This window comes from Bos indicus x Bos taurus, chromosome 27, assembly GCF_003369695.1.
Source record: "Bos indicus x Bos taurus breed Angus x Brahman F1 hybrid chromosome 27, Bos_hybrid_MaternalHap_v2.0, whole genome shotgun sequence".
In the NCBI taxonomy this organism is placed as follows: domain Eukaryota; kingdom Metazoa; phylum Chordata; class Mammalia; order Artiodactyla; family Bovidae; genus Bos; species Bos indicus x Bos taurus.
Genome location: NC_040102.1, coordinates 32,891,889 through 32,917,138, shown reverse-complemented (window position 1 = coordinate 32,917,138; position 25,250 = coordinate 32,891,889). Strand labels below are relative to the sequence as shown.

The 25,250-nt window shown below is 40.2% G+C and overlaps 1 protein-coding gene across 1 annotated transcript in view; it reads right to left on the bottom strand.

Annotated features, from left to right (window-relative positions):
- Positions 1 to 20,269, bottom strand: part of DDHD2 (DDHD domain containing 2) — a 30,222-nt gene extending 9,953 nt beyond the window's left edge. Inside the window, exons 1-16 of the mRNA XM_027529674.1 lie at positions 18,650 to 20,269; positions 17,172 to 17,399; positions 16,336 to 16,523; positions 15,415 to 15,504; positions 14,617 to 14,737; positions 12,260 to 12,349; positions 11,169 to 11,304; positions 10,616 to 10,824; positions 10,262 to 10,329; positions 7,221 to 7,343; positions 6,037 to 6,132; positions 4,905 to 5,015; positions 4,641 to 4,796; positions 4,284 to 4,386; positions 3,973 to 4,143; positions 2,932 to 3,094 (exon numbers count right to left, since the gene is read on the bottom strand). Of these exons, the coding sequence (XP_027385475.1) occupies positions 2,932 to 3,094; positions 3,973 to 4,143; positions 4,284 to 4,386; positions 4,641 to 4,796; positions 4,905 to 5,015; positions 6,037 to 6,132; positions 7,221 to 7,343; positions 10,262 to 10,329; positions 10,616 to 10,824; positions 11,169 to 11,304; positions 12,260 to 12,349; positions 14,617 to 14,737; positions 15,415 to 15,504; positions 16,336 to 16,523; positions 17,172 to 17,391 (2,045 nt within the window). The 5' untranslated portion in view covers positions 17,392 to 17,399; positions 18,650 to 20,269. The remainder of the gene's footprint in view (positions 1 to 2,931; positions 3,095 to 3,972; positions 4,144 to 4,283; positions 4,387 to 4,640; positions 4,797 to 4,904; positions 5,016 to 6,036; positions 6,133 to 7,220; positions 7,344 to 10,261; positions 10,330 to 10,615; positions 10,825 to 11,168; positions 11,305 to 12,259; positions 12,350 to 14,616; positions 14,738 to 15,414; positions 15,505 to 16,335; positions 16,524 to 17,171; positions 17,400 to 18,649) is intronic.
- Positions 20,270 to 25,250: the final 4,981 nt, after the last annotated feature.

The following is a 25,250-nucleotide window of genomic DNA, read 5'->3' as shown; positions in this document are numbered from 1 at the left end:
ATTCATTCTTTGAGGCTATCATTATCCTGATACCCAAATCACACCAATACACTACAAAAAAGGAAAACTACAGGCCAATGTCTTGGATGAATATAGATGCAAAACTCAACAAAATATTGCAACAATCCAAAAAAATAAATAAAAAGATCATATACAATGATCAAGTGGGATTTATCCCAGGGACACAGAGATGCTTCAATATTCACAGTTCAATCAGTGTGACACACCACATCAACAAAAGGAAGGACAAAAATCACATGATCATCTTAATAGATACAGAAATAGCATTTAATAAAATTAAATATACATTGACAAAAATTCTCCAAGTTGGTATAAAGAGAACATACCTTAACATAATAAAGACTGCTTATGACAAACCCACAGCTATCATCATACACAACAATGAAAAGCTGAAAGCCTTTCCTCCAAATTCAGGAACAAGACACAGATGTCCACTTTTGCTTCTTTGATGTAACATAAATAGTACTGGAAGTCCAAGCCACAACATCAGAGGAAGGGAAGGGAGGAAGGAAGAAAAAGCACCCATGTTGGAAGGGAGGAAGTAAAACTGTCACTATTTACAGATACGTTATACTTTAATACAGAAAACCCTAAAGCCTCCACCAAAAAGCTATTAGAACAAATGAATTCAGTAAACTTGCAGGATACAAGATTAATATACAGAAATCTAATGCTTTTTATACAATATTAACGAACTATCAAAAAGTAAAAAAAAAATCCCATTTAAAATTACATCAAAAAGAATAAAATGCCCTAGGAATAAACTTAACCAAGGAAATGAAAGCCTATACTCTGAGAATTATAAAACGCTGAGAAAGGAAACTAAAGATGATATAAAGAAGTGAAAAGATATTTTGTGCTCTTGGATCAGAAGAATTAATATTATTAAAATGGCCATACTACCCAAAGCAACCTACAGACTTAATGTTATCCCCAATGAAATACCCATGACATTTCGCACAGAACTAGCACAAATGAATCTAAAATTTATACAGAATCACAAAAAGCCCTATATTGTCAAAGCTATCCTCCCAGACTTCGGACTATACTACAAAGCTACAGTTATCGAAATATATTAGCACTGGCACAAAACCAGACACACAGAACAATGGAACAGAACAGAGCCCAGAAATAAACCCGCACAGCCACAGTCAACTCACCTACAACAGAGGAGGCAAGAATATACAATGGAGAAAAGACAATTTCTTCGATAAGTGGTGCTGGGAAAACTGGACAGCAACATGTAAAAGAATGACATAAAATCTCTGCACACCATATACAAAAATAAACTCATAATGGATTAAACATCTAAATACAAGTGTGGAAACCACAACCTCCTAAAAGAGAACATGGGCAGAACACTCTTTGATATAAATCATAGCAAAATATTTTGGGTCTATCTTTCAAAACAAAAATAAGCAAATGGAACCGAATTAATCCATAAAAGCTTTTTGCCAGCAAAGGAAACCACAGACAAGATGAAACCAAAAGCTACTGAAAAGGAGAAAATATCTGCAAATAATATGAGCAATAAGGGGTTAATATTCAAAATATATAAACAGCTCATAAAGCTCAATATCAAAAAAGTCCCCAAATAACCCAATCAAAAAATACGCAGAAGACCGAAGAGGCATTTTTCCAAGGAAGACATACAAATGGATAATGGGCACATGAAAAGGTGGTCAATATCACTATTCCTCAGGGAAATTCAAAACCAAAATGAAACATTACCTCACACCTGTCAGAATGGCTGTCATCAAAAAGAACACAAATAATAAATGTTGGCAAGGATGTGGAAAAAATGGAACTCTTATCTGCTGCTGGTGGGAATGTAAACTGGTGCAGTCACTGTAGAACATGGTATAGAGGCTCCTCAAAAAAATAAAAACAGAACTACCATACGATCCAGCAGCTCTACTCCTTGGCATTATATCCAGAAAAAATGGAAACACTAACCTGAAAAGATATATGCACCCCAGTGTTCATAGCCACACTATTCACAATAACTAGGGTATGGAAGCAACCTCAGCATCCATCAACAGACAAATAAAGAAGATGTGGTACATATTTACAATGGAATAATACATAGCCATAAAAAATAACAGAATTCTGCCACTTGCAGCAACATGGATGGACCTAAAGAATATTATGCTTAGTGAAGTAAGTCCTCATTGTATCACAGGTATTTGATAGATATAGAAAAAGCAGGATAGGGCAGTGCTCATTTGAGATTAGAATGATGGCTTATTCATAATTATTAATACAAAATAGCACAATCATGTCATTTGAGGGATAATGGGCACGTGAAAGGGTGCTCAACATCGCTAATCCTCATGGAAATTCAACACCACAGTGAAATATCCCCTCACCCCTTTCAGAATGGTTGTCATTAAAAAAATAATAAATGTTGTTTAAAATAAATACAAATAATAAATATTTGGTCTTAATAAATAATTAAGGCTGAGCATTGAAGGCTTAATAAACAAAGAAGGCTGAATGCCAAAGAATTGATGCTTTCGAACTGTGATGTTGGAAAAGACTCTTGAGTCCCTTGGACTGCAAGGAGATCCAACCAGTCCATCCTAAAGAAATCAATCCCGAATATTCATTGGAAGGACTGATGTTGAAGCTGAAACTCCAATACTTTGGCCACCTGATGGGAAGAACTGACTCATTGGAAAAGACCCTGATGCTGGGAAAGATTGAAGGCAGGAGGGGAAGGAGATGACAGAGGATGAGATGGTTGGATGGCATCACTGACACGATGGACTTGAGTTTGAGTAAGCTCCAACAGTTGGTGATGGACAGGAAGGCCTGGCGTGCTGCAGTCCATGGGGTCGCAAAGAGTCAGACACGAAGGAGTGACTGAAGACAAAAAAAAAAAAACCCAAAACAAAAACAAACACTTACCAGTAGCACAGATGGCTTTGTAAAGCAAATAAATATTCATTAAAACTTTCAATGGGCTTCTCCTGTAGCACATAGTCAATGCGCTGGCCTCCATTCAGCATTCCCACATGGATAGGGGGGGCTTCCTCTTTCACTGGTACAGGGTTCTCTTCTGTGTTAACATCTGGATGTGAAGGAACCATGGTCAGAATATAGAAGCTTCCAGCCCTCCAAGGCTGTCCTTATCTCCCTTTACACTCCAGCCTCAGCAGAGGAGGAGCTACTCTGCTCAGAAAGCTCTCTCTCTCTCCTCTCAATGCCCTTAAAGCTTGTTTTCAAGCCACACTGATTTTATCCAATCCCCTTTCTTTCCCATACCTTTGACAGCTAATTCCATTTACCTTTGGTTTATAAACTAAATGCAAGCAGGGTTGGAGAAGGAAATGGCAACCCACTCCAGTATTCTTGCCTGGAGAATCCCATGGACAAAGGAGCTTGGTGGGCTACCGTCCACTGGTCCCACTGGTCGCAAAGAGTCAGACACGACTGAGCGACTTCACTTTCACTTTCTTTGGTTTACAAACTAAATGCAGTTAGATCGCCTTAGGCAGTTGAAAAGAAACTCCTTTTGCAGTTAAAAAGCAAAAGAATGCTGAACTAACTGTGCAATCAAAAGAAGTGTCCCAGCTAGTCCCCAGCCAGGAAAATAAAACTGACCCATGAATACACAAACATTCCCTGGTAAAAGCAAGGTTCTTCACAGTGTAGGCTCTTAGCATCACCACCACAGTGCCCGAGTGGGGAATGGTTTAAAGCCTAGTTACTAGATGCTCAGCTTCTCTTAACACTTTCCCTCACAAATAATGTGTTTCCACAATTTGTGGCTATTTGATGACAGACAGAAACCAGCAGAGCTGAAGGCCCAGTAGGACTCATAGTCTAGTGCTGGTTCTCAACAACAAGGGGAAAGTTAAGAAGACCCTGGGAGAATAAGAACCAGACTTCAGGGAGTCCCTCTTCTCTGGCCCGGTGCAGGTAATCACTGTGTACAGAGTCACTGACCACTATGCTTCTCCGAATTTGACTCAGGTTCTGCTTCTGTTTCTTCCGCAGTTTCCGAAGCTTGTAAGGCAGGGTATGGAGCTCTGGTGAAAGACTTCCAGGCCATCCGCAGCGAACCTAGCAAGTTATTCTTAAGGTCCATGCTCATCCTGGTCAAGCCTTCTCTCAGTTCTGAAACACATGTGAAAAAGAACGCTACATGGTTTACGGAGATAAAAGGGCTCAACATAGCTAAACAAAATGAACAAGGTCCAGTCAGCCTGCACTGACCAGAAGGTCTACAATTATCAGGTTCTGGACTCAAGACATACCTAAGTGCATCCGCTTCCTGCCTTTATGATGTGGGATCAGCATTGGCTCAAATTCCACTCCTGGGACCACCATTGGTTCAATCCTATAGGCCACAGGATCAAACTACATGCAGAAAACAACAGTTACATATACCTCTGCTGATCATAATGATGGTCTCAGGAATAAGAATAATTATAAGCTCATTTATTTTTAAATGTACTTGTTCTGTCCCCTTTACTTCCAGGTTCATATTATAAATTTTCTCATTAGTACAAAATAGTATAGAAAAAAGTAAATCAACACAATAGACTATCATATGCTCTTCACCAATAAGCCCTAACATTCAGGCAAAATCACAAGAGCTGTCCAATGCTTACAGGGTGATAAATATTGAAGAAACCTTTGCATGTTGGAAATCTGTAGTTGGGGTCAATTCTTTTCAGTCCCCGGACAGTAAGGAACATTCCAATGGGAGATCCAAAAGCAAAGAATATTTCTGGTTTATAGATAAGCCGGGGGTATTTTACAGGCACCTGGATGAAGGAAATAAAAGCATCTCTTACTGATAATAAAAGTTACATCTGTTTCTACAGTACAAATGGCAAACAATAAAATGACCAAAGAAAATGAGTACTGTTTACCTGCCCAATGCCGACGTCCAGACCATCAGTACTACTGTAGAACTCCGACTCTTTGGGGATATTAGACATATTTGCCCCAGCAGGTGATTGAGGGGTTGGTCTATTAACACCCTAAAGAATAAACAATAGTTCTGTGGAGCTGCTAAGTAGTAAAAAATATCCAAAGGATTATACAGTTTTCTACCGGTTTAAAAGGATGCTTGGGAAGGTTTTGAAACAACAGTCAACAATTTTAAGAATCTCTCAGAAAACAAAATACAGCTAATGAAAACCAAAGCTGCCTTAAATTATGAATTGATATCCCTACATGCTCTGAAATGATGAAAGCTGTACAAAGCCATCTGGATAGTAACTGAAATTTTGGGCAACCATCATGAGAGAAAACAGCAGCAGAGCACTGTGGGGCGCTGGGGGCTGCTGAGTTCAGTGCAGTCCTATGCCTTTCTAATCAAAGCAGACACTATGTCTCTATCAGCCTTAAACCAGAACCAAGCAACCTACTGAACAGTTGAAAGATAATCATCTAGGCTATGGAAAGGAATTCAGTGGCCAAAAATACTCAGTGCACAAGTACTGTTACAACGTGGTTATACTTTGAATACATTATGCTAAGTGAAAGAAGCCAGTCACAAAAAGCCACATATCGTGTAACTTCATTTATAAGAAATATCCGGAATAAGAAAATTCAGAGACAGAAAATACATTAGTGGTTCACAGGAGGGACGAATGGGGAGTGACTGCTGTTGAATATGATGTTTCTTTTTACAGTGATGGAAATGTTCTGGAATTCGATAGTGGTGATGGGTATTCAACTCTGAATATACCAAGACCCACTGAATTGTATATTTTAAAAGGGTGAATTTTATGGTATGTGATGTGCAATATATTTCAATAAACTAGTTATAAAGCTACCCAAAAAAGGAAAACAATTGAATGGTAGAAGTCCAGGGGAGATAAGACTTCTGACACTGATAATATTTTTAAAGATATTAATAAAATGTATTTAGTTTCTAAAAAACAGAGCCAAAGGTAAATTTTTACAACTGCTTAGCTCCCTATACATCTCAAAATGCACAAGGGTACAAGGGAGTCAGAACACTGTTTAATCCCGTAAGCTATATTAAGCACATACCATTGAATTTTTTCTGGTCCTAAAGTAGTTTAGTATCTTCTTTCTTGGTCCTAAAGGAATTCCCATTTCCTGAAGGTCTTTGTCTGTACATAAAGTCTAAGCATAAAAAATCAAACACTGTTTTTATTTCTAGGCAAAATAAAATCAATTAAATGTCCTATTCTCTGAGAGGAATAGGCCTAAGCACTCTGTTGTTCTTGGCTTTACATGACTAAGAGTCCCCAGTGGTAAAGCATCATTAATAACTTTATCTCTTAATAAAGGAGTTTAAAAAAGGAATATAAAATATCAATTCTGGAGTTATCAATGCTGTAGTAATACAGATACTATTGTAAAAAAAAAAAAAAAAAAGCCTACAGAAAGGAGTATCTAACTTCATGACAGAAAAATCCTCCACGGTTTCCACGCTCCTCAGATGTTCCATTCCTGAGAAAGGTTATGTTCCTGTTCATGCACGTGAGCAGTGACACACAGAGCAGAAAACACACCAACAATCCAGATGTCGGCTAAAGGGCTGCTCCCTGATGAAGTCTTCCTTCGCTCCCCCAGATTAGATCAGCTCATCCTGTTGGTATACTCCTAAACCACTGTGTACTTTCCCTACTTAGAACTTAGCACAGCTGTAATTAATTATGTGTTTGGCCATCTGTGTCTCTTCCACTAAGCTATAAGTACCATGAGGTTTGAACGATATCTGCCTTATCAGCACTCTACCTCATACTTGGTACAGCTGCCTGATCATAGTAGGTATTTAGTAAATACCTGTTAAATGAACAAATGTGTCACAAACCTTAAAAAAAAAAAAAAAGGCACACCTGAGGTGGCAAAAAAATAAGCAAATACCCATAAGTAGAGCTCTGGAAAGTGTAACAAAATAAGAGCTGGAAAAGTCAGTGGCCTTTACACCTGCTCTCATGTTTTCAGAGCTGTGCTGGATTTTAGTCTTTGCTCTATTCCTATTATCAACGTGGCTCCTCTGAACTTTGAACTCCCACAAAAAAAAGATCACTTTATATGATGGAAAAAAAAAAAACAACAAATAATGCTAAAGAGCATTACTAATGATAAAGTATGTATGACTAAAATGCTTCTAAAGGGCAGACTCTTAGCCAGCAGTATGATGAAAATAAGCAATAAAAATACTGAAAATGGAAGAGTGTACAGTTTTAAAAGATTATTTTTACCAGAGCTTCCTTATCTATTTTCTCCTTCTCAAAGATACTAAAGAATTCAGACAGTTGAAGTTTCTTCAACTCTTCCTCCAGTGTTGGTGTATCTCCTTGATCCATGAAAATACTTGGCAAATCCTAAAAATTAAATTGTAAAACTTATATTGTCTAAATTCATTTAGATTTTTTTATTACTACTACTTTGCAATAAAGAAAAGCACTATGTAAGATAGCCACACAGTATCTTAACTTTGACTAAATCGAAATGTATACAAAATATAAACTAAAATGTGATTGATCTTTAAGTTTTTGCAGTCGATTAAAACTTTATATGTTTTTAAATAAATGACTCGGTGAATGAATGACTATTAAAGTATTCTTCATCATCATTAACAAAACTTTCCCTGAGCTCTTAGTAGTGTTTAAGGACAGCTTTCAAGCAGAATTTCTATAAACTATATCAATTTGCATTCAATTCATTCTTCATTTCCTCATATGCAAATTCCATTTCAATTCAATGATTCTGTAACTCTAGTAACAGATCAGTAGAGAAGGCAATGGCAACCCACTCCAGTACTCTCGCCTGGAAAATCCCATGGATGGAGGAGCCAGGTAGGCTGCAGTCCATGGGGTCGCTAAGAGTCAGACATGACTGAGCGACTTCACTTTCACTTTTCCTTTCATGCACTGGAGAAGGAAATGGCAACCCACTCCAGTGTTCTTGCCTGGAGAATCCCAGGGACGGTGGAGCCTGGTGGGCTGCCGTCTATGGGGTCGCACAGAGTTGGACACGACTGAAGTGACTTAGCAGCAGTGCGTATTTATAATGAAATAAGATAACCATAATTATTTTCTGTTCAGTTCAGTCACTCAGTCGTGTCCGACTCTTTGCGACCCCATGAATCGCAGCACGCCAGGCCTCCCTGTCCATCACCAACTCCTGGAGTTCACTCAGACTCATGGCCATCGAGTCAGTGATGCCATCCAGCCATCTCATCCTCTGTCATCCCCTTCTCCTCCTGCCCCCAATCCCTCTCAGCATCAGAGTTTTTTCCAGTGAGTCAACTCTTCGCATGAGGTGGCCAAAGTACTGGAGTTTCAGCTTTAGCATCATTCCTTCCAAAGAAATCCCGGGGCTGATCTCCTTTAGAATGGACTGGTTGGATCTCTTTGCAGCCCAAGGGACTCTCAAGAGTCTTCTCCAACACCACAGTTCAAAAGCATCAATTCTTCGGCACTCAGCTTTCTTCACAGTCCAACTCTCACATCCATACGTGACCACTGGGAAAACCATAGCCTTGACTAGACAGACCTTTGTTGGCAAAGTAATGTCTCTGCTTTTCAATATGCTATCTAGGTTGGTGATAACTTTTCTTCCAAGGAGTAAGCGTCTTTTAATTTCATGGCTGCAGTCACCATCTGCAGTGATTTTGGAGCCCAAAAAAATAAAGTCTGACACTGTATCCACTGTTTCCCCATCTATTTGCCATGAAGTGATGGGACCAGATGCCATGATCTTCGTTTCCTGAATGTTGAGTTTTAAGCCAACTTTTTCACTCTCCTCTTTCACTTTCATCAAGAGGCTTTTTAGTTCCTCTTCACTTTCTGCCCTAAGGGTGGTGTCATCTGCATATCTGAGGTTATTGATATTTTTCCCCATAATTTTGATTCCAGGTTGTGCTTCTTCCAGCCCAGCGTTTCTCATGATGTACTCTGCATAGAAGTTAAATAAGCAGGGTGACAATATACAGCCTTGACATACTCCTTTTCCTATCTGGAACCAGTCTGTTGTTCCATGTCCAGTTCTAACTGTTGCTTCCTGACCTGCATATAGGTTTCTCAAGAGGCAGGTCAGGTGGTCTGGTATTCCCATCTCTTTCAGAATTTTCCACAGTTTATTGTGATCCACACAGTCAAAGGTTTTGGCGTAGTCAATAAAGCAGAAATAGATGTTTTTCTGAAACTCTCTTGTTTTTTCCATGATCCAGCGGATGTTGGCAATTTGATCTCTGGTTCCTCTGCCTTTTCTAAAACCAGCTTGAACATCTGGAAGTTCACGGTTCACATATTGCTGATGCCTGGCTTGGAGAATTTTGAGCATTACTTTACTAGCATGTGAGATGAGTGCAATTGTGCGGTAGTTTGAGCATTCTTTGGCATTGCCTTTCTTTGGGATTGGAATGAAAACTGACCTTTTCCAGTCCTGTGGCCACTGCTGAGTTTTCCAAATTTGCTGGCATATTGAGCGCAGCACTTTCACAGTATCATCTTTCAGGATTTGAAATAGCTCAACTGGAATTCCATCACCTCCACTAGCTTTGTTCGTAGTGATGCTTTCTAAGGCCCACTTGACTTCACATTCCAGGATGTCTGGCTCTAGGTGAGTGATCACACCATCGTGATTATCTGGGTCGTGACGATCTTTTTTGTACAGTTCTTCTGTGTATTCTTGCCATCTCTTCTTAATATCTTCTGCTTCTGTTAGGTCCATACCATTTCTGTCCTTTATCGAGCCCCTCTTTGCATGAAATGTTCCCTTGGTATCTCTAATTTTCTTGAAGAGATCTCTAGTCTTTCCCATTCTGTTGTTTTCCTCTATTTCTTTGCACTGGTCGCTGAGGAAGGCTTTCTTATCTCTTCTTGCTATTCTTTGGAACTCTGCATTCAGATGCTTATATCTTTCCTTTTCTCCTTTGCTTTTCGCTTCTCTTCTTTTCACAGCTATTTGTAAGGCCTCCCCAGACAGCCATTTTGCTTTTTTGCATTTCTTTTCCATGGGGATGGTCTTGATCCCTGTCTCCTGTACAATGTCACGAACCTCAGTCCATAGTTCATCAGGCACTCCATAATTATTTTAGAATGTGGCAAATATTTATAGAAGCATATTACTATTTTGCTTCTATCATCCAAGAATAACAGAGATAATTACAAATCTGTTAAAATTAAAATAAATGTAAATTTAATATTATGGTATGAGACTAAGTGGGAAAAAAAATCTAAAATCTAAAAATCCCTAAGAAATAATACGAGAAAACCTATCTGAACATCTAAATTACCTTTTTACTGTCAGTATCTCCCAAAGAATCTTTCTGATTTGTTAGGATATCAAACAATATAAGCGAACCTGTAAGTAAAACAGAAGAATAGGGGACAATTTTGAAGCATTAGCACTGAACAGCTGCCTTTTACACAAAAAAGGAATAAGCCAATTACCCATGTAGCAAAATCTACTAAGTAGGGAGTCTTTCTTTCCAATCCACCATCACCCTTCCAACCCCTTCCTAATATTTCATCACACACCAGTTCTAGACCTCTGAATCTGACACTGATAAAAGACACTGTACTTCAAAAATACTTAAAAGGTATCCATAAAATATGATAGTCCTCTCCAGTCATAGAGAATTCATTACCTAAACTATGACCAGCAATGGATACACTCCCTTTGAAATCAGGGTTCCTCTGCAGGAAAAGTATATAAATTCGGTTCATTTCAGAAGCGACTGTGTCCACGATAGTCTGACAGTAGGTGGGGCTGTTGTAGAAGAAGACATCCAGAATCGTGTCGTTTGTAAAGTGCCTGAGGCGGTTAATGCTAGGAAGGGTTATTCGCTGCAGATCTCTGAAAAAAGGAAAGATGTTTTAAGCAGAAAACTTAAATTCCATAACCTCCTTTATGCTAAAGAAATAGTAAAGCTGCAATAATAAACACTAATGAGCCATTAAAACATACTCGAAGAAGATACACACCATTCCCTACTCCTGACCCAAGCTGGTTAAACAAAGGGATTGTTCAGCACTTAATAATGTAACTCTAAGAAAATGACACAGAAGTACAAAAAGTTTTTTGTTGAACAGAATTTTATATACACTCTGAGCTAACAGCAGAGATGTTCCTAAGCATATTAATGATCAGAAAACATTACAATCACAGGTAACAACTCAAAGGTGTAAAGTACTACTCACACATCTACACCAGTGGAATGCAAGGGACTGTGCCAGTTGACTGGGAGAAATTCTACCCTCCCAATCTGCTGATTTTCTTGGGCTTTCTTAAAATGAGTCTGTAGCAGGTTCAAAGAAACACTGCGAAAATCATTAACTAGAAAAGAAAATTAACTAATGCATTAACAGTGAAGCAATCAATTCACAGAATTAGGATGCAACAGATCATACGATTATACCACACTCATCTACATTTGCTTAGAGCACCTACTGACCAGAGTCAAAACTAGAGCGATATTTAAGAAAAATTAATACTGCGTATAGGAAAAGACACTCCTTTCATATAGAACTGCTTATACTATACAAAACATTTTCATTAAACACACACATGCTAACTTCAAAACTTCTGTGTCAGATGAACTGTTTTATTTTTTTAAAAGAATCACTTGACGATGTCAGTTGGCCTTGCACTCAAACAATCATTCATTATCCAATATTTTAGGAAAACCACTGATGTTTAGAATTCATATTACATTGATCTTAACCTTCTAGAAAGTTTATGCTTAGAAGCATTAGTCATTAGGATAAGACTCCCAAATTGGGACAATTAGACTATGAATACTACCTTTCAAAATCAAGTTCAGAGATCAGATCAGATCAGCCGCTCAGTCGTGTCCGACTCTTTGCGACCCCATGAAATCAAGTTAATGACCTAAATATTCCAGAGTATCATGAGGTTTATCACAGTCTAAGTTAAAAAAATGTAGGTTTCAGTTGTTCATTTAAACTAGATTATCTTTATGGTCACATATTTATGGTTCCCTTTAAATTTGGAATAGTTACAAACAGGACAATCACATCATAAAACAATTTTATCAGACTTGAAGGCTTATTCACTCAAGAACTTAGTTAAGAGTATAAACCTATTAGCCTAAGGAAGTTACTAGCACTTTAGGTCTAAGCTGGGAGGCTTTACTACCTTGCCACCTGTCTTCAGCTCTCCAAATCTTATTATGCAGCTAAGAGGACAGCCTAAGACAACACTATCTCAGCTCAGAGGAGCACTAACAGTCCCTTTACATGATCTAACCTGACACGCTTTGCGAACCTACCACACTGTACAATGCTTCGAAAGCGGAGATCACAAGCAGGTCCGATCCCATGGACTACAAAAACCAAGTGATCTATTTGTAAAGGTTCCCCTACAAGTGAAATTATAAAGAAAAGTTATTCAGTATAACCAGTCATGTATTCCAAAATCAAACATTCACAACAAGTAGGTAATAGAAATGGGCAGGTTAAAATATGAGCAGATTTTTTTTTAAAGACACATATTTTCCTATATTTCACTACTTAGTAAAAATATTGCGATTTTACTTTGTTTCTAATTTATCTCAAAAGTGTTTCTAATTTATCTTAAAAATATTTGGTTGGTGCAAGAGTAATTGCGGTTTTTGCATTGTTGAACTTTGCCATTTGATATTGGAAAACATTTTAAATAAATGTGATTATGTTATAGATCTAACATCTAAATGTGTTTTAATACACATTTCTCACCTTCTTTCTTTGCTAAGTACTATTACTTGCTGTTTATTTTATTCTTATTTTAGACTATGAAAATGATGTTAGACAAAAAGCAAATTCGAGTGATTTTCTTAAATAAGGTCAAAATGGGTTGTAAAGCAGCGGAGATAACGTGCAACATCAACAGTACATTTAGCCTAGGAACTGCTAATGAACGTACAGTGCAGCAGTGGTTGAAGAAGTTTTGCAAAGGAGATGACAGCCTTGAAGATGAAGAGCATACTGGCCAGCCACTGGAAGTTGATAATGACCAACTGAGAGCCATCATCAAAGCTGACCCTCTTAAAACTAACAAGAAGTTGCAGAAGAACTCAGCATCGACCTTCTACAGCTGTTCAGCATTTGATGCAAATTAGAAAGGTGAAAAGGTTCGCTTAGTGGGTGCCTCATGAGCTGACCGAAAATTGAAAAAATTGTCGTTGAAGTGTCATCTTCTCTTATTCTGTGCAACAATAATGAATTATTTCTTGATCAGATTGTGACATGGGACAAAAAGTAGATTTTATACAACGACCGGCGACAGCCAGCTCAGTGGCTGAACCAAGAAGTTCCAAAGCGTTTCCCAAAGCTAAAGGTGTACCAAAAAAAAGTCAAGGTCACTGTTTGGTGGTTTGCTGCCAGTTTGATCCACTACAGCTTTCTGAATCCCAGCGAAACCATTACATCTGAGAAGTATGCTCAGCAAATCAATGAGATGTACTGAGAACTGCAACGCCTGAAGCCGGCATTGGTCAACAGAAAGGGCCCGATTCTTCTGCACAACAGCACCCAACCCCACGTTGCACAAACAACACTTCAAAAGTTGAACAAATTGGGCTACATAGTTTTACTTCATCTGCCGTATTCACCCGACCTCTTGCCAACTGACTACTACTTCTTCAAGCATCTTGACAACTTTTTGCAGGGAAAACTTTCACAACCAGAATGAGGCAAAAAATGCTTTCCAAAGAGTCTGTCAAATCTGGAAGCATGGATTTTTATGCTACAGGAATAAAACTTATTTATTGTTGGCAAAAATGTGTTGATTGAAATGGTTCCTATTTTGATTAATAAAAACATGTTTGAGCCTAGCTATAATGATTTAAAATTCATGGTCCAAAACTACAATTAGGTTTGCACTAACCCAGTAAGTCAGTGAAAGAATTTTTCAGGATTTTTAAACTTTTTATTTTGAAACAACTGCAATCTTACAGAAAACTTGAAAGAATAGTACAAAAAATCTCTTTTTCACACAGATTCCATACTTTACCATTGTTCACACACATTTATTTTTAGAACCATTTGGGAGTAGGCTGCATACATTATCAAACTACAGACATCACATCTCTTTAAACCGTTAATATTTTGTGTGTTTCCTAAGAATAGTCTCTTGTGTAACAGAGGGCAGTTACCAAATTCAGATAATTTGGCATTGACAGAATACTTAAAAGGAATTTTATAATCCAGTTAAATATATTACAAAACCAACCATAAATGCCCCTAGCTAGAGACCAGTGGATAACCATCAGGGTCCTAATAAAAAATAGTTTCCCCTGGTTGAAAAACTTCAAGGACACAAGTTACCAGGAATAAATAAGCAAGCAGGAAGAATCACATTTCTTAGAATTAGGACTAAAGCAGTTCATTTGTACTTAGTGACTTCCTGATTAGTAGTGCCCAAATTTTATCCATCCCACCATATATACTTAGCAACTTCAAAAGAGATTTTTATACCTATTAAGATTCTCACTAGATCAAGTAATACTAATCTTAACTTAGAATAAGCCCATTGGATTAAAGACCATTTTTTAAGCCTCAAGGTAATCAATATCATAGAAAAAGTCCACAGTTTAAGTCATAAACAAGTATATCAGAAGATAAGAAAAAAATGAATGATTAACATTACCACAGTGAATGTCAACAGAGATGTTCTCAACCCCCCTCTTCACTGTTCGAGGTCGACCTTGCTCAGCAGGTGCTGAACCCCATTCATCGGACCCTGCAACTGGCTGGTAATGCACCATAAGCTTAAATAAAAAAGATCAGAGCAATAAAGATATTTATTCTACATTAAAGACATCTTAATACCTTCTGAGGGGTGGGGACAAGTCTTTCAAAACATAAAGTGTGAAAGAGAAAGTCACTCAGTTGTGTCCAACTCTGTAATCCCATGAGCTGTAGCCCACCAGGCTCCTCTGTCCATAGAAGTCACCAGGCAAGAATAATGGAATGGATTGTCATTTCCTTCTCCAGGGGAATTTTCCCAACCCAAGGATCAAACCTGGGGCTCCTGCATTGCAGGCAGATTCTTATGAATGCAATATAAAAATTTCCAAAGGTTATCCTATGTAGAATCGCTAGAAAAAAGAAACCACTAAGAATTAATTGCATTCTCTTTAGTAACTCAATTAATCTTAATCCTATCATTAAAGTCAAAGTGAAGTCCCTCAGTCTCTTCGAGACCCTGTGGACTGTAGCCCACCAGGCTCCTCCACCCATGGGATTCTCCAGGCAAAAATACTAGAGTGGGTTGCCATTTCCTTCTCCAGGGGATCTTCCTGACCCAGGGATTGAATCCAGGTCTCCCGCATTGTGGGCAGAGGCTTTAACCTCTGAGCCACCAGGGAAGCCCAATCCTATCATTAAAGAAGGGCCTTAAAAAAAAAAAAAAAAGAAGAAGAAGAAGGGCCTTAATTTGCTTTACCTTTGGATTGTGTAATATAATAATTTCTCTGTTGGGAGACTCCAATTTCTTTTTCCATTCATCCAGAGTTACAGCAAGCATGTAAGTTTCCTTAAAACAAGACACATTTCATTAGATTTCTCTAAAGGCTTTTCTATTAAAATTGAACCTCTCTACAAGAATACTGCTAGATAAACAATTACAGTAAGAATATCTTACTCCAATTTATCAAATTTATTTTAATTCTCTTTAAATGACAACAGACACTAGTATAGAATAAAACAAAAAACAATCAACAAAAAATAATCATTCTGCTTCTATCATCTAGACTGGAAAAAACAGCTATACACTGTCAGTAATGCCTAAAGTGGCTTCTGACATCAATACACATTTTGATATATTTCTTTCAATGATATTAATGCATGTATATTATCCACAAAATTAGGATATTACATATACAGTTCCTTCTCTTGATTTATCAAATTTTAAAATTCTTTTAAAATTACAATAAGTATCAGAACAAAGACAAAAAATCAGTCCTAATTCCATCATCTAGACTAGAAATAATCATTGTTCACATTTTGATATATTTCTTTCAACAATATTAATGTCCTACTCCAATTTAAAGCAAATTTCAGAATAGTTTCAGAGCAAGAAAAATAAAAGCAAAAATGAACAACTTCATGGTCATAGTTTAAATACTAACAATGATCACCATTAGAGAAAAAAATTTTTAAAGACATAAACAGTTTCTGTAATATTTTAAAATCTGAAAACTACTTTATCCTGAAACGGACTTGCAAAAAGAAATGCCATAAACTGTGATGCAGATAGAACCAAGCTCTCTTTATAAATTCACAAAATAAGTCACAAAGAGGAAGAAAAGATTATTAAATAAGAGAAGAAAAGGAAGAAAATGAGTAAAAGAGGTCAAAGGAATACCTCTAGAACTTCGCTGAAGCTCTCCGAGTATGGAACATACTTATTATCTTTGTCTCCTTTGTAAAACCAGGTACATCGTCTCACTTCTGAAGCCAGCTCATCCCAGTAAACAGCATACCGCATCCTCTCCCCCAAATGAACATCATATCTACCCCCATCAGTGGGAACAATTCTATCACAATCTTTTCCTATTGAGGATTGGAAAGGGGAAAAGCAGCACATAGTATAGCAAAATAAATACAACTGCCACTCCCAAAATACAACTCTGAGTTATATGCTAAATAATGTTATAAAGCACATGAATGATTCCTTTCTTCTTGGCTAAACCATCAAAATCATTCTTGGCTTTAATGAAACATGAAAAAAATAATACCCAAATACTATTTTGCTCTTTTTCTGAGGAGATTATAGTATCCCTTAAAAAAAAAACAACTGTAAATAAGAAAGCTTTCCTGAATTTTTTGCTTAAGGGGTCAAAAGGTAAATTAATGACCTCATGATGATAAAGTACTAACCAGCATAGAAAAAACAAGTGAAAAATTAAAGAATTCATTCTTTTGTAATATGATACTACCACCCACCATTCTTTTTAAACAAAAACTGAAACATAAGAAACATTATTGGATAACTATGCAGAAATTACAATAGGCACTGTTTTCAAAATACAGACCAAATTTTGAATATTATAAACTCACTGGACAGTAATGCAGAACTTCAGTATTAAAATGCTATAGGAGATAACTAGAAACAGCACTCACTATAATGACTATCATATTACAGTTTTAAAGGAATGACAGTAAGTCCTCGCCTGTTACAAGTCATCACTTTCACCCTACCAGAGCTGTATGCCTCTTCCAGCTGCTGTGAATCCTGCGAGTTGAAAGGAATCCATGTCTCCTTAGAATCTATTATCTTACAATAAAACCAATGAGGAGAAACTGGTTCATACAAACTGCCAGCATCCATGTCTAGGAGCTCAAAGGAACTACATGAATTTGGTGATGGAGATGGGTCTGACTGGGACGACTGTTCCTGCTGTGACTCCACTGATGACATTTTGTTCTCTAAAAGACAAAAGAAAACTCTCAGAAAAAAAATTTCCTTCTATTAACAGTGTAATTGTTCATACACACAGACACACACACACAAAACAGGGTTATTTTTAGGAGGAATTTCTGGGAAAAAAAAAAAAAAGACAACACCTAAGGCAGCCACACAATTTAAAATATAAATAACAAATTAACAGCTTTTTGTTTGGTTGGTTTTTGTTTTTTTTAGGGAGGGAAGGAGGCTTTAAACAAAATGCTTCTTATAGTTAGATCAACGGGCTTTGCACTGATCTCCCAATCCTCCCAGAAAACTACGATTTTAATTAAACAAAACTGGAATCATGAGAAACGCATGGTCAAAATCTTGATTGCAAAAACACCCCAAACCACTTTACCCCAATTTCCAATATAAATCTAGTGCCAAAGCCAAAAACATTTACTCCAACTGTTTTTAATAACACCTGCTTTTAGGCTCCAGATTACGGGAATTACAACACTGAAAATAAAACTATTCATTTAAGGTAACAGTCACTTCTTATCAATCCTTGAAGGGTGCTGAAGCACGGACTAAGGTACAAATTTCTGAAAACGCGAACCCTCGCTTGGGCCACTGCGCGCAGGCGCGCGCCCACTCGCACGGTCCAGGTTTCAAGAGGAAAAAAGTAGCAAGTGACCTTCTTGCCCCAAGGAAGACTGACCATTGTGTTTCCCCTTCACCGCTCGGCAGAGACTAACCAACGCTGCAGACAGACCACAAAAGGGAAACCCAGGCTCCGGCGAGGGGAGCGGGCGAGACCACCTCGGCACTCAGTGCAGCTGGACCGAGAACACCCGGCCTTCCTCTGAGCCGCCGCTCCCCGGCTTCCGCCACTTTTTATCTTTTTTTCTCTCCAGCACGAATTTACCTCCACCACCTCGCATGTCCCCTCTCCCCAGGACCCCGGGCCTCCTGCGACCCAGGTTTGAGACCTCAGGACTCGCGGACGCCTCTCCCCGTCCCGCCTCCAGCCCCGCAGCGAGCAGCGGGACGCGGGTGGAAACCGGATGACTTCCCGGCGCCTCCAGGAGCCGTCGATACCAAGAGGGCCCAGGCCGCGTCCCTGAGACCGAGGCCACCCCCCGCCCCGCCGGGGCTGGTCCTCCCGGGCCCCCGCTTCCCTGCCTCCGGGCATCGCGCCCTCCTCCGCTCCTGGCATCTCCATCCCGCAGGGCCTCCCAGCCGCCCCTCGGGTCGGGGGCCCGGGGCCCGGCCGCCGCGGACTCACCTGGCTACCTCACAGCCTTTCGCGCTCTGCTGCCCTCGCTCAGAGGGGCACGACATGTCCCCGCGGAAGCCTGCCCCGCGAGCCGGGGCGGGGCGGGGCGGAGCTTGCGGGCCCGCGGGATTCGCGCCAACACCGTTCTCCACCGCGCTCCCAGTAGGCGAGTTGCCAGCCGGCCGGGCCGCCGAGAGCAGAGAGCTGAGGTGACGGGGAGCGCGCAGTGGAGCGACAGCCGGGGCTTGGAGACCCGCAGGGGCGCTGGCAGGAAGTGTCGCGAGAGGTGGAGGGACTCGCGCGAGATGTTATCCTCGGAACCGGCTGGAGGTCGGCGCGTGGGACTAGTGGGTGTTGCGTGCGGCGTGCCCTCCGCTCCGAAGCCTCCCGCGGGTTCTCGGCACAAGGCTCAGGAGGTCTTTGGAAGGGAGGGACGCGGCCTGAGGCGTTACGAGTGGAAAGCCTGTCAAGTCTCGGTGAAAGCCAAGGTTCTTCGAGCAAGGATAAACGAGCCCAGCCTCTTCACTTTATAGAGAGGAAGACAGACGTCCTGGCCCCCGTGGTACCCCGGCTGACCTGCTAATGGCCAGAATGGTGCGAGGACGCTGGCATGCTACCCCCTGCTGAAAAGTTGGGCAGGGCGCTGGCAGCAGCTGCGGCTGTCCAGACCTTCGCTTCTGGGTGCTGAGAACACACATGTTGGCATTTGCAAGGGGAAAAAGATCTTTGGGGCTTTGCCCTTCTTCCTGGCGTTTATTAGGATTTCGAGGCTGCCGAAAAGGTGTATTTAAAAGATGTTGAGGTGAGCTTGGCAGGATTCAGAAGCCGCAAGGGAGGTCGGAGGTGATATTTTTGTCTTAACAAGATGACATGACTGAGGTCAAGAGTTTAAATGAATTTCTTAAGTAGTAGAGCTGCCCAGATCTCCTGAGGATTTAGTTTTCTGCAAGACCTCAATTCCTTTGGGCCTACAATACTTTTCTGTTTCCTAACTAAATTATAGGGCAAGGGTTCAGGGGATGTTTGTCAATCTAATTTCTTCAAAAGCTGAGAATAGGAAAACTGAAAGTTTTTGTAACATACTCTCTTACTGTTTAAGCCACACACAATTATCCACAAGTTTACTTATACCTTCTCAAATTTATAACACCTGAATAGCTTCAGTTCTCTGCAGAGGATAAAGCAAGCCAGTTACTAGGATGCTGTTAGATGACTAATGTAACTAATAACAGTAGCTGGCTTTTACTGAGCTCTTACCATGTTCTAGGTACAGTTGTAAGCATTTTACAAGTATAATCCCATTTAATTCTCACAGCAACAGGGTTTTGTAGGTTATCTCTATTTGCAGAGGTAGTTAACATGCTACCAGCAAGTGATGGAGCTGTAAACCCATGCTCTGTCTTCTGAGCCTGCACCTAAGTAACTTAACCTAAAATCAGTTAAGTGATAGAATTGGAACTTGAATTCCAAGCTCCTCTTTCTCCAAATCCCTGATGCAGCCTCCATACCAGGTGTTCAGTTTTGGGGGGAGGCTCTCAGTACCCTCTATACTAACTGCTGAGAACCCTGTAGACAGGGTCTATCATGATTTAGTGTACTACATGTTACCACTGAGAAATTTAAACAATTTATTTGAAAATAAGAATCCATTTCATGTAAATATTTTTGTGGGAAAATATTTTCCAAACATTTTTTTTAATCAAAGAATATTGCTTTCATTTTTGTAAATTTCTTTAATGTCTGGCTTAATAGAAAGCCATTGGATTCGTGTATTTGCCTCTGCATTCAACCTGTTATTAATACAATTTTAGTTTTGGTTGAAGTACAATATATGAAGAAAATCCAGCCTCACTGAACTGTGTAGATGGAGAAGTCTTTTAATAGCCTTTTGAGATAAATTGTAGGATATTCTAATACTGCACTAAAATTCAACAAATGGTAGCTCCTTAAAAGTTAACTGCAATGTGGGATCTGAAAACTATTAGTGAATTTTTGTTCTCTGATACATTAAAACCCATTGGTTTATTCTGTACTTTAACTGGATCTTTTACTCATGCATGATTGATGGCATCATGCATTGATTTGGAAAATAGTTCACTGAGCTATGCAGTCTTTCAAATGTTAACATACTTCATTATCTTTTTAATTACCACCAATCTAATTAGAAAAGCATTTTTAAGTATTAGGAAGCTGTCAAGCTCAAACAAGGTAAGTTTTCCAAAATTCCTTTTTCTTTAAAGGTCTAATTTCATCATTAGCAACAAATACTGTCAGTTGTGCTCCTTGAAGCGACAAGCTCACTTGGTTTTCAAGAAAAGTTCTGCCAAATACCTAAATCTGCATAGCCACAGTTTTTGTGTTATTTGTACTTTCAAATAAAAATGATGTTCCAGGAAAAAGAGCAGCTAGTTTTCAAGTCCAGTATGTTAGTTGCATGTGCTTTTTCCTCACAAGACCAGCTGTGGTATTGTGACTTACAGGAAAAACATCTATTCGGTCATTCAGATGTATGAAAGTGAAAAGTCACTCCGCTGTATCCGACTCTTTGTGACCCGACCCCATGGACTATACAGTCCATGGAATTCTCCAGGCCAGAATACTGGAGTGGGCAGCCTTTCCCTTCTCCAGGGTATCTTCCCAACCCAAGGATCAAACCCAGGTCTCCCATTGCAGGTGGATTCTTTACCAGCTGAGCCACAAGGGAAGCCCAATACTGGAGTGGGTAGCCTATCCCTTCTTCAGGGGATCTTCCCAACCCAGCAATTGAACCGGGGTCTCCTGCATCACAGGCAGATTCTTTACCAACTGACCTATCAGGGAAGTCCCATTCAGATGAATATGTATATTCAATTCACAAATCCTAGCTCACAGCTCTCCAAACCCTTGGACTTGCCTGAGCTATAAAAGCAGTGGGATAATATTTGAACTCTCATCCTCAGGTCCTAAAATACCTCAGGGAAAGTGACTCTGGGACAGAAAGAGGGGGAGCTGCTTCTCTGGAGAATCAACCATGTGATTAGAGGGTGGTAACTTTCAGTCCCAACGCCCAGCCTCCGGGGGAGGGCAGAGGGGTTAAAGGTTGAATTAGTTGCCAATGGCCAATGACTTAGTCATGCCTTTGCAATGAAGCCTCACTAAAAATCCAGAGGCCAGGGTTCAAAGAGTTTCCAGGTTGGAGAACACCTGTGAAGATCAGGGGGACCCATGTACCTGGAGAGGGCATGGAAGCCCTGCCCCCTTCCACCAGGCCATGCCCTATATCTCATACCCTATGTATAAACTGGAAATCTAGTAAATAGATGGGTTTTCCCGGGATTTGTGAGCTGTCCTGGCAAATTCACTGAAGCTGAGGAGCAAGTCATGGGAACCTCTGATTTGCAGCCAGTTGGTCAGAAGCACAGGTAACGACCTAGATGTGTGACTGGCACCTAGAGTGGAGGACGGTCCTGTGGGACTGAACCCTTTACGTGTGGAATCTGATTCTGTACCCGGTAGACAGGGTCAAAAATGACTTGAATTCTTGGACACCCTGCTGGGGGTTCAAGAATTGCTTGTTGGTGTGGGGAGGCCTCCATCTCCACATACACAGTTGAAATTGGGTCTGGAAACCCTTTTTCAGCAGTGTAGTTTTAGCCTGCAGAACTGTTTCATGCATCCTAACCATTCTGTCACATAGAATGTCAAAAAGGTGTGAACTCAAGGGTTAAGAGTTAATAAAATTAATAATTTACTCTTCATGAAGTATGGAGAAGGCGATGGCACCCCACTCCACTACTCTTGCCTGGAAAATCCCATGGACGGAGGAGCCTGGTGGGCTGCAGTCCATGGGGTCGAGAAGAGTCGGACTCGACTGAGCAACTTCACTTTCACTTTTCACCTTCATGCGTTGGAGAAGGAAATGGCAACCCACTCCAGTGTTCTTGCCTGGAGAATCCCAGGGACGGGGGAGCCACCAGGCTGCCGTCTTTGGGGTCGCATAGTCGGGCACAACTGAAGCGACTTAGCAGCAGCAGCAGCATGAAGTATATTTTTAAGTGAAACTGGCATTTTTTTTTTTTACAAATGCATGACAGTGGACAATACAATGACGAATAGCACAATGTGTTTCCACTGCCTTAATTCCTGGAAAGGCACCAGCAATTTTACCCACCACTGATTTTCCATCAACAGTGCAAATGGCAGCAACGAAGCAAAAAAGGCACATCGAGTCCTAGTACTACTGGGAAAACAGTTTGCATCTCGTGACCCTTAAAGGGATCTCTAAGACTCCCAGCCTCCACGGACCACCCTTTGAGAACTATACAACAATTAAGTGTGCCTAATCTGGGGCTTGGAATAACAATACCTACCCTGAAGGAGTTCACAGTCTCAATAGGAGAGACAAGCAGGTAAACAAATACATCTTATCCAGTGCTGTAACAGAGACCAGATACACCAGTAGTTACAAAAGAGGGAGTAATCAAATGTCCAGGCATACCTCTAAAAGTTATCATTCAGTAGGTCTTCAGTGGGATTCAGGAATCTGCATTTTAAACAAGCCCTCTAGGTGATTTGGAAGCATAGGAGAAGGCAATGGCACCCCACTCCAGTACTCTTGCCTGGAAAATCCCATGGACGGAGGAGCCTGGTAGGCTTCAGTCCATGGGGTCGCTAAGAGTTGGACACGACTGAGCGACTTCACTTTCACTTTTCACTTTCATGCATTGGAGAAGGAAATGGCAACCCACTCCAGTGTTCTTGCCTGGAGAATCCCAGGGACGGGGGAGCCTGGTGGGCTGCAGTCCATGGGGTCGCTAAGAGTTGGACACGACTGAAGCGACTTAGCAGCAGCATGAGATCCACACTTTGAGAAACACTGCCTTAAGAAGTATAAATTGCAAGTTTCCCACTTCTTTCGAGAATAAGTCGTATTTCAATATTAAAAAGGTATTGCGTGGAGTGCCTATCAAGGCATTAAGTGTTCTGAGGACAGGCTGTGTTTGGAGAGGTTCTCAATCCCTGGTGGACACCTAGGCATCAAAAGTTGAGACGACTCCACAGATGTCTCTGATGCACTGACTCTAAGATAACAAGGCTGGGGCCTTGGGCTGTGACAGTGATTCTCAAACTCTGATGATCAGAAGAGTGTGCTAAGTAGATTCTTTACATTTCAGATCCATGCCCGAGGGGTCATGACTCTACATTGTAATCAAGAACATACAGACTGCTACTGTGAGGCAAGTACCATGAACTGACTTTGTTTTATAAAAGAAGTTAGAACAAGAGGAACCACAAAGACATCAGAGTGATGTTCTTTTCCAGCCCAAAGTTGGCGATTTTTATAAGTTCATAAACCATTCCTAAGAATGCATTTTATTACTTTATAGCCACAACTGAATACTTTTGCCCCCAACTTAAGTAATCTTAGCTTTTAGTTTTTTCGCTTTGAGGAAAGTGACTTGTACTTTTCCTTGTGTTGTCTCTTATTTCAGTGAAGGTTGTTTTGAGCTGATAACTTCGATTGAAACTGTACAGCAAGGCATCTCTCCTCAGGCCCCTGGAGGCTTCCATCAGACCAAGGTTTCCTCTTAGCTAGGGTTGTCAGAGTGAGCATATGCAAATGTAGCAAGTGCAAAAGTAAAATAAAACACTTCAAGAAACAATCAGAGAAAATCTTCAGGAAGAATAATGAGTTCTCAGAGACTTGATACCAAAAGTCCTTAAAAGGAAAAACTGATAAATAGGATTTCATCAAAATTAAAAACTTTTGCTCTGTGAAAAACTGTTAGCAGGATGAAAAGACAAGCCACAGACTAGGATAAAATATTTGCAACCCACCAATCTGACAAAAGACCAGTATCTAGAAAACACAAACAAGTCTCAAAAGTCAACAGTGAAAAGACAATCAATGGAAGCCAAATTTGGTTTCAATGCCATTCTTCAGGAACAAGGAGCAGGAAGAATAATTGCTTCTAGGACTAAACAGGAATATACAAGATGAGCCTGGAGACCCATGTAGTGCTGGGCTCCCAGAAAAAAGCCCCACACAACCATGGGGGTATATATGTCAAAAGGACACAACTGAAAGAGCTCCCAATGGCCAAAAGTAAATAAGGTAGCACTAGATCATAACATGGAGAAGGAAGTGGCACTCCCTCCAGTACTCTTGCCTAGAAAATCCCATGTACAGAAGAGCCTGGTAGGCTGCAGTCCATGGGTCGCTCAGAGTCGGACACGACTAAGCGACTTCACTTTCACTTTTCACTTTCATGCATTGGAGAAGGAAATGGCAATCCACTCCAGTGTTCTTGCCTGGAGAATCCCAGGGACGGGGGAGCCTGGTAGGCTGCCATCTATGGGGTCTCACAGAGTCGGACACGACTGAAGTGACTTAGCAGCAGCAGCAGCAGATCATAACATAAAGTATAAAATAAATAAATATGGGTCCACTCAGATATAAAGAAATACATAAATGGGAGACAATCAACAAATATACCTTGCAGGGAGAGTCTTAAGAGTTAACCAATAAATACTCTGAATGAGTTGGAGGACAGGGACTTTCTTCCAAAGAATACAGTTTGGAAGTGGGGGTGGGGGGTGGGGGAGTGGCGCAAAAAAGACTGTAGTGGAG